At 45.8% G+C, this 13,843-nt stretch overlaps 1 protein-coding gene across 1 annotated transcript in view; it reads right to left on the bottom strand.

Annotated features, from left to right (window-relative positions):
* Window positions 1-2,066, bottom strand: part of MTNR1A (melatonin receptor 1A) — a 52,992-nt gene extending 50,926 nt beyond the window's left edge. The window contains exon 1 of the mRNA XM_048304328.1: window positions 1,614-2,066. Coding sequence (XP_048160285.1) covers window positions 1,614-1,806 — 193 coding nt within the window. The 5' untranslated portion in view covers window positions 1,807-2,066. The remainder of the gene's footprint in view (window positions 1-1,613) is intronic.
* Between the last annotated feature and the right edge of the window lie 11,777 nt (window positions 2,067-13,843).

The raw sequence follows: 13,843 nt of genomic DNA, 5'->3' as shown, positions 1-13,843 counted from the left end.
CAAGAACAAGAAATGCAGTAAGAGTGAGCAAGTGAGCACGTGTTGAGATTCAGGAGGGATTACACGATATCTACAGCAGAGAGTATGCACACACACAGAGCCCAAGGATTCAGTTACATCTCCAGAAAACAGATACCACGTTTATTTCGGACTTCACCAGACTTGTCTGTATTGCAAATTCCCCACAGAAGTGCTAAAGTACAGAATTACTAATTAAGGAGGAGGAGAATATCACCCATTTCCCTAGAGTAACTCCAGTAATATGCTTGTCTTAACCCTTTCTCCCTCCATCTAAAAATCTTCCGGGGAAGAAGGGTAGTCAAGTCCTGACGTGGACTTCTGGAGTTGGAATCTCCTCTCAATTATATGCTACTGCACGTGTTACAATGCCAGCTCCAGTGAATGAAGTTTCTGCCAATGAAAGCAGGAAGATAATACTGCCTTTAGAATTTACATCAGTGGCAATCATAGGGAGGAAAAAATTAAAATCTGTTACTCTTCATTTTGATCTTGTGTGAGGCATTCCACTATGGCTGAAAAAAACCTGAAACTTGAATTACCTGAATTAACCTTAGAAAGATAAGCATGCCACTGTTTGCCAGAGTCCAATACTAGACACCTTTCTTAGTCTAGCTCAGAGCAAAGCCCAGGCTCAAGTTCCCCCTCAGATGAATTTTAAACCACTAACTAATGAACTTAGTGCAGTAACAATGAGAACCCCGACAGCTCCATTGTGAAAAAAACAAGCTTCTCAGTTGTCATGGGAGTGAAATTCTGCTTTCATTACCAGTGCAGCTCTCTTCACATGCTCCTGTATTTTTTTCAATGAAAGATGCATAGGGTTTGGAGTGCACAGATTTGGTACACGTGCACAGCAGCTGGTCTGACATGATAAAGCAGAATGAATCTGAAGAAGTTCCTGCCTGTCTGACCAATAATCCATGAACTAAGAGGGATTTACTCAATAGACCAGCACAGATTCCATCCTGTCAAAATTAGAGATGTTTTTTTTTAAAAAGTGCCTAAAGCCGTTTTCTGTTAGATATTTTCCATTCCCCAAACACCTAGACAGCAAGTAGGAGGTGAACAAAGGTGGGGGGGAGGGAATTGTCTGAATCCTGCAATGTTTATAACTTCGTATTCGCTTGATTTGAAGCTCCAACCATAGAATATGTTACTGGAGACATTTCTGTAACTTAAAGAAAATCAATCAGAAGAAGAGCATCCAGCATGCACAGACACACACTGTATGCCAAGGCAGCATTCCCGGTACCGTGTCTAAATTTCATTCTTAAATACGACTTACTTGCCATTCTCTTTTGCTAGGTGGGAACTGCCGAGCGCTAAAAATAACACCAGGATTTGGTGGCGGGAGCTAAAAATACCCTTTCCCGCTCGATTACCGACTCGGCAGGAAAGACGGAGCTCTTGGCATCTGTCACAGTCTATAACCGCCAGCTGGGGATGGAGGCAAAGAGCCCAACCCCGGAGTTGCGCGCCCGGGGAAAGTTTTACGGGCAGACGAAGAGGCCACGGGGCTGCATCCCGGGGCCACGGGACCCCCACCCACCCCAGCCCGGGCGGCGCCCCCGGGCCTCCCCGCCGCCCCTTACCCGCGTTTCGCAGCTTCTTGTTGCGGTAGACGGAGAGGATGACCAGGAGGTTGCCCAGCAGGTCCACCACGATGGTGAAGATGAGGATGGCGGCCAAAGCGGAGGTCACCCAGGGCTGGCGGCGAGGGGCGCCCTCGGCCGGCGGGTCCCGCGGGAGGACGGAGCTGTTCAGCTCGCTCTCGTTCACTCTCATCCTGCCGCCGCCTCCCAGGGCACAACCGGGTACCGGCGGAGGGGGTGCGCCCGCCAGCGCTGCCTCCCGCGGGGGCAGGGCAGGGCAGGGCAGGTCGGGACGCGGGTCGCGGCCGCCCTGTGCCGGTGGGCTGCCCGCCCTAGGGCGGAGCGGGGCTGGCGGGAGCGGGCGCACCTCCCATGGCGGCCGCCGCCACTGCAGGCAGGAAGTTTCCCCGAAGCGTGCATGTGCCGAGCGGGACACTTTTATAGCCCGCCCGCGCCGCCGCCCCGCCCGCCGCCACCGCTGCCGCCAGGTGACACCGACCGCCCCCGCGCCGGCACGTGCGCGGCCCGGGCTCCAGCGGCTGCCGCGCGGCGCCACAGCGCCCCCCCGCGGGCCCCCGCCGCCCCATTCACGCCGCGCTCCGCTTCCCCATTCATGCTCCCGGCCGCTCATTCAGCGCCGGCCGCTCCATTCACCGGCGGAGGCGCGGCAGGGATCGACGGGGGTTGCTGTCTGCGGTTGGGTGGTTTGCAGCGCTCGGCGCTATTTTTAGCTCTCTTGGTTAACGCCGGCTCTTAATTAGGAGCGCGCCGAACTCCCTTCCCCTCCTCCCCCTCCTTTATTTAACATCGCACCCGCACGGTAACGTGAGCGCGGCGAGAAACCTCCCATTGGGGAGCGGGTCGGGGCTGCTATAAAAAGCTCCTCGCGAAGTAGGCTGGCTGTCTGGGCGGGGGGGGGCGGCGGGGGGCGTCTGAGGACCCGCGTCCCGGGAGCACCACGTGCCGCCGCAGCGAGGGGGCGGCGGGGGGGACATGCACCACCTCGGCACCCCCCCCTTCCTCCCCTGCAGCCCTTCTTCCTCCCCCGCACCCTCGGCAGCGGGGACGATCTGCACAGGGAAGACAGAGAGAAAGGTAGCGGGGATGCCCTGTGCCACCCCTATGAGCCCGGTGAAGTCTGGCTCCCCTCTTCCCCAAAAGCAGCACTTGCTTCAAAGAAAGGAAGGAACAGGGAGCCATAGCCCAGCCGTAAGGAGGACCCAGCTGACTAAACAGGCTATCCCCTCACCCCCTCGTGCGGTGGGCGCTCTGCTAAATAAATTTTAAAAAGAAAAAACAAAAAAAGGCACTTTCTTCTGACTGAGTCTTCTCGCTTGCATGATATAGAGCTGTTGAAAATCTCTGAGCAAACTGGGCTTGGGGGATCAGTCTCCCATTCAGGGTAACGGGCTGCCAGCGCGGATGGCAGTGCGCGCTGCTCTCCGCTGTGCTCAGGACTGGGCGCGGTGCTGGCGGCCAGGCGCCGCTCAGGGACGGCCCCGCGCACCCACGGCCATCCCGGCCGGAGCGCTCATGGGGGTGCTGCGACTGGGAGCAAGCGGGGAGTCCGCAGGGGGAGCGCGGGGCTGCTCCTGGGCGGCGCAGCCTCCGCCGGGCGCTGCGGAGCGCAGGCGGTGTCTCTGCGCGGCTCTACGCGGGGCGGGAGGGGCTCATGCGGCCGCAGCCTGCGCTCAGCCGCCCGGGCTCACGGCGGCAGCCCAAGGTGAGGGATAACCAAAGCCACCGCTGTGACCAGCTGCTGCCTAACGCGGCGGGTGTGACAGGAGAACGCGGGAGCGGCCAGCCCGCAGCCGCGGAGGGGCGCGGACAGGCAGGGCGGCGGCGGCAGCAGCGGCACCCCCGCCCCGGCAGGCGCCGCAGTCCCAGCCTGCACGACTGAGTGCCAGGGAAACCCCGAGCTTCCCATTCACCCACGGTTTTCTTTCACCACCGCGGGCAGCGGAGCGATGAGCACCGCCGCTCAGCCTCCCGCTGGTGAATGAGACCGCTTTTGTTTCGTGGGGGAAGCGCTGATTTATTTGATCACCTACTGACTTATTAAACGCTCAATATTCCGGCAGCGTGTTTCCCCGCCGTCCCGATAAACGGCAGACCCGGGGAGAAGTGTCGGCGCTACAGAGCATTCCTTCCAACTGCTTCCCAGGAGAGCAAAGCCCATCCATCACTGGAGATGGAGAGCAGCAGCCCGCACTACAGAGGAGGTTGCCGGAGGAACCCCTCAGAGCGGCGCCGCAGCTCCTGGGCAGAGGGTGGTGGTGAGCACGCCCTGACATCCACATCCACCCACCACCAGCCCCCGCCCTCCATCCCCCCTTGCAGCTAGCTCAGTGCATGTGTCCGTGTAGGTGCATAACAAGTAGGTTAGCAAGCTGTGGGAGAAGATTAAATATAGGAGGAGCCAGAATCAGGGGGATACTAGATCAAGGACAGCCACACGTGGATACAGGCAGAACTGCCTGGTCCTCAGTACACCTCCACGGGTGTTTCACTGGACAAGGAGGGGCTGGCTGCCCAGAGAGAGCTGTGAAGTTTCACAAGGTCAGGTATTTTTAACCAGAAGGTAGATTGATGATGAGGATCAGCCCATGATTTTGTTTCAAAGAAAGGGAATCTGGTCCGTGCAGGAACTGCTGTTAATTGCCTCATTCCTGGGATGTTCAGTGACATATTTACAATTTAGACCCACAGGGGAATGGAGATATCATTCAATCCATCCCATTTTAGTCTAATGACAAGAGTGTATCTTGGACCAAGGCTGCTTGTGCTGGTGAGAGCAATGCTTAGGGAAGGGAACTCTTCCTGAAAAGGGGATTGTAGATGCCCTACTAGAAAACCCTACATGAGAGCTAAGGGTGACCCAAGCAGCAGCAAGCACCATGATACATTGAGAAGCCCTTGTGCTGTTGCTCCATGTGTTGGCTTTGTTTCATGCAGAGTGGGAGATGAGCATCAGGATGTGGGTCAGGCTCCAGCAAGAACCACCTTCCCATTCCCTACCAGGGAATGGGACAACCTTCTCTTTCCTCCCTCTCACCTTGACAGAGACACCTCATACTAGAAAATGCTGCTCTTTAAGGTTTTGCATGTGTTTACTCACATTCTGGAGAGTTAGACTCTTAGATGCCACCCAAAACAAGCAAGCTGTGAAAACTGCAGAGGAGCAGATCTAACAACATCAGTTACTTCACACTGATCAACATTCAGTCAGTCAGACAATCTTAGAGGCTGTTTGGTACTGTTTGTTACATCCTCTGAGGCTGGTCTCTCTCCCCTCACATTTTCTACACTTTTTCTACATATGCATTTTTAAAGTACAACTGAGTGTTAAACGATGCTTTACATTAAAGCAGCGTAAGATAAGATCAAGGCACAAGAACATCACTTGTCCCAGTCACCCCATATTATAATAATTTAAATCAGGGTTGACTGTAATGAACAAAGTTGGCAGAGCTTTTATTGCATGCAGAAACACAGAACTTGTCTGATCTGTCACAAAAGAGTCCTTATTTGTTTTTGCTTGAGTTATGTTTTGGGTGTGCCTGTTGCCCATTCTGTCTCCAGCCAAGTTTCCTGGCTGATCTTGAACTGATGTTGTAGTCTCGGTTTTGGTCCTGTCTCCTGTTGATGCAACCTGGCCTCTCTGGGTGAGTGCTAGGCCTGAGTCTTGTTTTTGTCCTGACTAAGGCTGTCAGTTGAGCCTGTTGCCAGCATCTGACCCTGCCTGCTGCTCTTAGGTCCTGTGAGACCATGCTCATTCGTGTGGGCAGTGCCTGGGTTCAGGTTTTCCTTGGCTCCTGGTTTGTCTTTCCTGTGGAGAAGCTCTTAAAGCTACACAGCAAGGCACATTAGATGAGTTGAGGGAGCACCGTACATCTGAAATGTAGAGAACATGAGAAGAAATTAGCAATTCAGCTGGTTCTCTGAGTAAGAGAATGGAGACTGCCTGGCAGACAGGACTGAGATGGTCAGTAACAGGGGCAAGTACTCAGAGCTTGCTGGTATGGGTGCCTGGCAGAGAATGGAGTGGGAGAGTAAAAGGCAGAACGCTTGTCTCCCTCTGCAGAAGTTTTCACCATGGTACGGTGTGGTTTTCTTACATCAGAGGAAATAGTTGTGGAGGCTGATGACAGATATCTTGGAAAGGGCTGACTTGAATACAAGTATGGGAGGAAGGCCTTGGAGGGCTGTACTGGAGCAGGGAGGTAGGTAAGTTGTGCTACCTGTAGCAGTGAAGCAGCAGCTTCTGATATCCTTTATGGTTTGGTGCCTTTCTCTCCTTCAGAGAACCCCAGAAGCTGCATGAAATGTATAAATGCAGACTCTATTCTGCTCAATCACAACAGGTATTTCTGTAGTGAAAAGCTGAAACTATCTTAGAATTGAGGTGGCAAAAAAATGAGGTAAGCCAACTGGCAGTGTGTTTCTGTGGTGAGCAGTAGTGTGGAGAGTAGGAGCAGCTGCCCATTTGAATGCTTAGCATTAAATTAAGTGGGTGCAGATTCTGTCTGGTGCCATTCCTTACTGTTTTGAGACCTTCATAATTCCCCTGTTATGCTGAAGAACAGTTATGATGCTGACGGTTCTTGAGCACTCTAGGAAAGAAAGGAAACTCACAGCTCCTCTCCACTGTGGTGCTTGGAGACATTTTCACCATTACATTTGGCAGCCTCTTGGGCTGCTCTCCCAGCACACTGACACAGTTCTCCCCATAAACCTGCCTTGACAGCTGCTGTTCAGTACACAAATCTTGCTGACACACCTATGGGGCAATTCCACTTCCTCAACAGTTAAACTTCTGTGGCAGCAGGTTTACTGCAGCTCATCCCATGGAAAGAGGTATCTACTCCTCATTACATCAGACCATTGGCTGTGATGCAGCACTACAAAAAATCGTGGCTGTTGTTTCTTTTGTCTTTTAGAGGAGTGATTCAGAGTGCTGCAATTTTGTCATGTTTTATTTTGTGATGTGTGGCTTTCTTTCCCTGACAAGTCTTTTATTTCAGTGGTTTTTTCTTACTTACAATCTGTGGCATCTCCTGCCTTCATGTTGTAAGTCATAAAATAACTGTAAATTGCATCCTCTCTATGAGTATCAGGTTTGGGCGGATGATGTAAGAGATTGATGGGAAATGTGCCAGCTCTTTAATTCTTCATTCAGCACTGCCTTAGAGCCCAGTTTTTGTATTCAGAGAGCGCTGTTATGACAATTCTTGTGCAACACAGCCTGCTTTTGCTTCTGGCTTTGGGGTTTCTAAGGTGAGATGTCATTCACCACATGGCTGTGACAGGGACCAATGTTCTTTAGAAATGAAACTACATCCTAGGACTATTCTCTGCATTAATACTCTCTTCTCCTGCAATATGAAATGGCCTCAAAAGGAAGAAATAGTAGCTTCTCACTGTGGAATGGCATTTTATATAATTGTTAAAGCATTCTCCATGATGATTAGAAAATGATCTTTGAAACTTTGTGTAGTGGTTTGGTCCAAAATACTCATTACTGTTTATCTGCTGTGAGATAAGAATTAGGAGAAATGCAAAACAGGCACCAAACTTGAAAGAATATAAAGAAGTTTATTAACAGACCTAAAAGAAGAAAAAAAAAAAAAAAATTGTACCACCTTCAGAACTCTCCTCCTCCCCCCACCTTCCTCCCTTCTCCCACTGACAATGTAAAAAGACAACCATTAAGATGTTCAGTCTGTTTACCACTTCCATAATAACCTTGTTTAGTCCATTTAGAAAGAGAAGTCTCTTCTTGCTCATGCTATGAATGAAAACAGTATCACAACGAGACAGCCGCCCACTTCCAAATATTGTTCAGTCCATTTAGGAAGAGGAGTCTCTCTGCCTGCGTGTGAGTCCTTTCCCCCGACTTGCAGCTTTTCCCGCAAGTGCTTTCGAGGGTCCACTCTTGAAGTTTTTTTGGGGTACAATTTTAAGGTTGAGCCGTTCAGAAACAAAAACAGAGGCCCTTCTCCTTCCCTGGGAGCAAAGGGTCTTCATCATCTTCATCGTTAGGACTATCTCTGGGAGCATCTCTAGGGACTGAGGTTTTCTCCTTTCCCATTTGGAGCAAAAGTCCTCATCTGGTCCATCTCTCCCTGTCCAAACTTCTCATGAAATTACAGCTGCGTCAGCATCTGCCTATCTCAGCGCAGGTGCTTCTGCTCACGAGTTGAACACTCCACCCCCCATATCTTCATGAAATTACAACAGGATACTCTGGTATATCATAGCTTCACAACAGAATTTCAGCTTTAAGCATCTCCTCTTTCTTCTCCCTCAGGTTTTCAGCTCTTCACAGCAATAAAAAGGGTTAATCTCACCTCGGCCTTGCAGCTTTGCAGCTGGAATGTTGAATGTTTCTTATCGAAGTGGAGAGGGGGGAGAGCCGAGCCGCTCCGGCTGCCCACGGCAAGGCAGTGGGGGGGGTTCCACGGCTGGAACAGGTCCATCGGCTCCAGGATGGCCGTGGCCCGGCCCGGCCTGGCCCAAGCAGGGCCTGGCCGGGCCCACTGGGCCCTGCTCGGGCCCTGCAGCCACCTGTCCCAGCGCCGGAAACGAGAGAGAGCTTGGAGGGGGAGTTTGCCTATTCTTAAATGTGGATCACAGAGGTGATCACAACTTTAAGTGGCTTAGAGAATTGTCCATATTCAAACTGGCCAGCTGATAGGTTCTATCAATTCCCAGAGGAAACTGTAAGCACCCCTTAGCAAGGACGTCCCTTCCAGGACTATGCTTGCTAACCTATGACACTTTGCAAGCAGAAAAGATAACCAATCTCAGCTTATCTGTATTTTAGGGTAGGAAAGTGCAATGCTGTATATTGCAATTGACTGTTTTAAGCATGCTACCTCATAATTTTGATCTTAAAGGTTAACTTGGAGCTAATTTTGAAGTCGGGGAGATGAGGGTGGGTAAGGTTCAGGGCTATAAATCCTGATCAGAAGCTGATACTTTTTGATGCCCACAGTCACAGACCAAAGTTGCTGAGATAGGTGAGTTAATACTCAGCTTTATCTTCAGTGGCTCCAAGACTTCTAAATCAGTGCATCTCGTGGTAGATCACACTAAGAGACCTACTTTGCTACATATGGAGTGAGGTTGCTTACCTCAGACTGTTCTTCTGGTCTATTTCTTTGCCAGGTCCATTTCTTTGTCCTGGGATTCTTCAGGATATTGGCCCCAGCAACTACTTTTGAGAGCTGATTGATGTAGATTGTTCCACAATGTGAGCAGTCCAGTAACAAACAAGGCTGCTAGAGACAGGGCACTCTGTATTACCACACGTGTGTGCACCAAGGAAACAGAACTGTCCTATTATTTGTGGTTGCCTTCAGCTTCCTTCAACTCTGCATTTAAAATGTTAAGAATAAGGATTTCCATGGCAGTAGCATTTTACAGTGTCATGACAACATGTCACTCTTCTGCCCTGCCCCCTGAGCACAGTTCCACAGTTCCTGGTAGATACCATTTACTTGCATTAACTATAGAGGTTTAAATACTCCTGCAATAAAATAAAAGCTGTGCCAAAAGCCAGAATGTACCTGCACATTCAGATTGTTAGCTGGTATTCTTTTCTTGCAAGGCTGTTGCCTGGTTTTTTATGCCATTACGGAGCTTTTTTATTTAGCAAGCTCAAAAATTCACAGTGATTCCAGCCCACCCATTTCTCTGATGTTCTCACTGTGCTGACCAAATCCAGCCTGTCTACTTAACATTTAAATTTGTTTTCGTTTTTTTTTTCTATACAAGAATCTATTACAGTCAGGGAAATAGCATATTCCTTTAACAGAGCATACAGAATGGTTTAAAATAGAAATAACGTTCACTTTCTTGTTGTATATTTTTATATTCACCTTTGAATATTCTGCTGTTGTGTGTTTATTTTTTTTTTTTTCCTCCTTGGCAGCTACTTTAAAACCTTTCAATATCCCCTTGTATTCTTTTATATGACTCTTTTGTCAGTCTGAGTGAATGTTTTCTTTGGCTTTCCTTTTGTTTAAATATGGGGAATAAAAGGAACATGTCTTGAATTGAAATCACTGAACTGGAAAGGGACTACAGAAAGAATTGACTGTAGTAAAGCTTAAGTATTAAAATCCAGCCAGTGCAGTTCTTACCAAGTGTAGAAAAGCAGAAAAATGCATACAGCCTCAGAGAGTGCATGGAGAAATTACAATGGAAACGGTTGAAATGAATGGGAAAAATTGAAATTGGTAGTCTTTGGCATAAAGCAAGAAAAGAATGAGCCAAGGGTAGGGTGGGGTGCTGAGTCTGGGGGATTGGAAGAAGTTAAAATGCTTAAAATGGAGAAGCATAGGATTGTTGTGTGTAGTCAATATTCTAGTTTCAGGCTGTTAATAAAGAACTGAAATCAGCGGAATAAGACTTGATTGAAACGGTGATGACACAATTCCATGATATAATGCTAGGGCGCACTTCACAATGGGCCCTTTAAGAAATATGGAATCATTTGCAATTAGAATTGATGGAAAAACATGAAGATTTAATCTGAACTGAAATCCTCAGATGCTGTACTAAGTATTGAATGGTTTTGTCACTATAGAATCTCACCAAAAAAAAGAATCAGCGACATAGTTGCTTTTAATTTTTTATTCAGCACATATGAGTTGAGCCATTTTCTTCCATTTGAGTATCATCAGCAAATCAAGGAAGAGATTTTTAAACAGTTTGCCTTGTCTGCAGTGTTTCCAGAGACCTTTTCAGGCTTGAGTCTACAAATAACAACTTCTAGGTTTGGGGGCTTTTCATTTGTTTGTTTCTGTTTGCACACACCCCCTTCTCCCCCTACACATGCGCTTACATACACACACATCCCCCAGTTATTCCCGGAGTAGGCTTGGATGAAGTTTGTAGATGATCATAGGGTTCATGACAGCGATTTGCCTTCCCCATTTCCAATGAAAATGACAAAACTTCTACTAAATTATCCAGGTGATTTGCCACTGTGATCAGTTTCTAAACTTGAATTCTAGAAGGACAGAATGTTTATGAAGAAATAGAGGCTAGAAAGACCAAATAAGTAATTTTTCTGAGCTGGCAATTGTGTACTGCTCAGCAGCTATTTATATTAATTTTGCTTACTGCTTTCAACATATTGTTTCATACTTCATCTAATTTATTTTCTACTCTTTTTGTTTCACTAATAAACAAAAATGGATTTAGTGACTACTTCTGCTGTAACCTTTTAATTCCCTCTCAGTGTGATGCACTAGACTTCATCCATATTAGTTTTAGTAACTCCTCAGGTAGTTAAGAGTTGTGTCAATATAAAACCTAGTCACAAAATAAACCACGAGTTCAGCAAAGGTTGCTTAATCTTCTCAGGGATCTCAAAGTCACCAAATGTGATTTTTTCTTCAAAAGACTAAACAAGTGACACATCAGAGGTTCTTCAGAAAGGATTGAACACATTTAGTATTGCTCAGTAATCAAAAAACACCTTTGTGTTTTTGATACAGTGCTCTTCAAAGAGACAAGTAACAGCTCTAAGAAATGTTGCCTCTATGTGGAAAAGATACAATACATCCAGGGAATAGAAATGCTGTCTCTATTACTCTTGTACCTGAATATATATTTCGGAGGCAATGATGTGTGAGAGGGAAGTTCTGGCTTCAGAATAGGAACTTGCTATTTTTTTTGGAACTGCAACCAGAATACCTGCTCTATTGAGATAGTTAATATTATGCAGAACATGTAAGACATGTCTTGTTTCCTGTATCTGCTCAGGAAAAATCTGGAGTGGTGATGGGAGGCCATAAAATATTATTGAAGTCAGTGGTCAGCACTGCATCACTCTGACCCAACTTGTTCTGGGTAACATGAACTGTGTCTTGTGATTCCTCACACGTCCTATTCAGGGCTGATTGTATTCATTTCATCTGCTGGTTTTGCATCCTCCTGTCAAGATATTTGTGTGGGCTTGTGCTTATCTAACACTTAATAACCTTGCAGCATTTTTTAGTATTTGTTTTATCTCCCTCTACACATCCCATCCTCTTGCTGAGGAATCCAGTTTGTTTGCCTGACTTAGTCACAGTCCTCATGCTCAGCCACAGAATTTCTCTTCAGTTTTCAGGCAGTTTCACCCTAAAATTTAATTTCTGCACTTTCTGCACTTTAATTTCATTTCACTTCCATCCTTGAATCCTCAGCCTGTGACAATAAGACAGAGGTATTTATTAATTTGTGCCCACTACTTTTTCAGAACATGCTCTTTCCTGGTAATTACTCTGCTCTTTCAACAAGAAACCTCCAATGGCTCTCAGAAAAGATGAAGAAAAATGGGAAGACAGTAAAACAGAATAAAATAAATCTGGTGATTAATCAGTCAATAAACACCAGTTGTAGTACACACACTCACTAAGGGGATACCATTTAAATCTATTGGCTTAGAAATCTGACATCATTAATCCATTGCTAATTTTTGAAAAAAAAAGCTTGTTATGCTGAAACTGTTTTGCATTCTAAAACTAAATGAAAAAAGTGACAATATGCAAATCAAAACTGCATAAGAAGACAACACACATAGAAATGAAATCATCAAAATTAATATAAAAACCTTTACTCCTTGAGAATTGTGATAGTTACCATAAAGTGTATTTATTCTCATTAGTTTATTAAAAAAAGGTACCCGGTTAGCATCTAATCTTGAAAATGCTAGAAACTATTCACAAGAGTATAATTACTTATATGCACCAGGCTTCTGGGCTAAGTTCTTTTAAACTTCTATATAAAATAAGAATAACCTGTGATTTAATACCTATTAGTCTGTCGTGGTCAAATGATGTTTTTTTAAAGCCCTTGAAAAACAGGCTGGAACCGTTAAGTCACTCTTGGTGGAAAACCTCAAAGTTATGAAAAAACTCAAGGAATTACTTAAATTCTGAGCATGCACATAAATAAAGCGCTAACAGAGCATTTCGTAGTCATTTTCTTCACTATGAGGGTAGTGAGGCACTGGCACAGGATGCCCAGGGAAGCTGTGGATGTCCCATCCCTGGAAGTGTTCAAGGCTCGGAGCAACCTGAACTAGTGGAAGATGTCCCTGCCCATGGTGGGGAGTTGGAACTAGATGATCTTTAAGGTCCTGCCAACCCAAACCTTTCTATGAGTCTGTGATGTACTGAGTGAAGTGTTTGATCCGTTTTGTGTTGTCAATTTCACCTTGTCTAAATTTTTTACCTACTGGGACTCCAACTATGAAAAATTCTGCAGCAATAACCTACATATGAAAGTGCAGACATTGTGTTCAGAAGTCATCTGTGCTAGGTAAATTTATATATTAGCCAGAAATTTTTAGTACCATCAATTTCAATTATGTTGATTAGTACATATCTACTTTGTTGACATGAGTGATTAATTTCAGCAATGTTTTGCTACAAGGTCTGCTGAAGGTATGTTTTCTCTAAAGTTTGGATTTTCTGCCATTGATAAAATCTCTAGAACTTTTCATATAACTTTGATCTCCATTATGAAGACATACTGCTTTTAGGCTTGTTTTTAAAACAAAATAAAGTAAAACATCATATAAAATTGTCATATACTTTTTATGTGATCTGGGACATAGAATAAAGGCTGTCACTATGATACTGTGCATTGACTTTGTTGAATTTATCTGAATTATTACTGAAATTGGTATAGTGATCCATTTCAGGGAAGCTTTTTTGCTTTAGAATTTCAGAGCAGATTTTAGCTATATTTATTTCATTGTGATTTCTTAGACAGGTACACATATCCTTTGGACTTATTTTGGAACAAATATGTGATTTCATTGCTGAAAATGGGTGACCAACATTTTGACTCTGATTCCTGTGATATCTCCCTGTTTATGTGTGAAGGATTGGTTTGTAGCCTATTGTAAGAGGTACATGCCAGTGATGCCAATAATATTTATTATTTTTCCAAGAGGGGAGGAAACAATGGAGCTGTTAATAAGAAAGAAGATTTCTAAAGTTGTACTATATATTTTTTAATAATATATAAAGTGGGGGAGAATACAAAAAACCGCCTCAGATATTAAACACTGAAGCTTATTCTAAACTCCAGTAGCTGTGACATTATATAAAAATATCATCCCCTAAAAAGACTTCTTTTCCTTATGTTTAGTCCATCTGACTTACTTGATAAATGTTCACCATTCAGTGTTTTATATGAAATAAACTAGTGCTTTACATCTAGTT

This window comes from Corvus hawaiiensis, chromosome 5, assembly GCF_020740725.1.
Source record: "Corvus hawaiiensis isolate bCorHaw1 chromosome 5, bCorHaw1.pri.cur, whole genome shotgun sequence".
NCBI classification, from domain to species: Eukaryota; Metazoa; Chordata; class Aves; order Passeriformes; family Corvidae; genus Corvus; species Corvus hawaiiensis.
The sequence above is the reverse complement of the archived record's forward strand: the minus strand, read 5'-3'. Positions and strand labels throughout refer to the sequence as shown.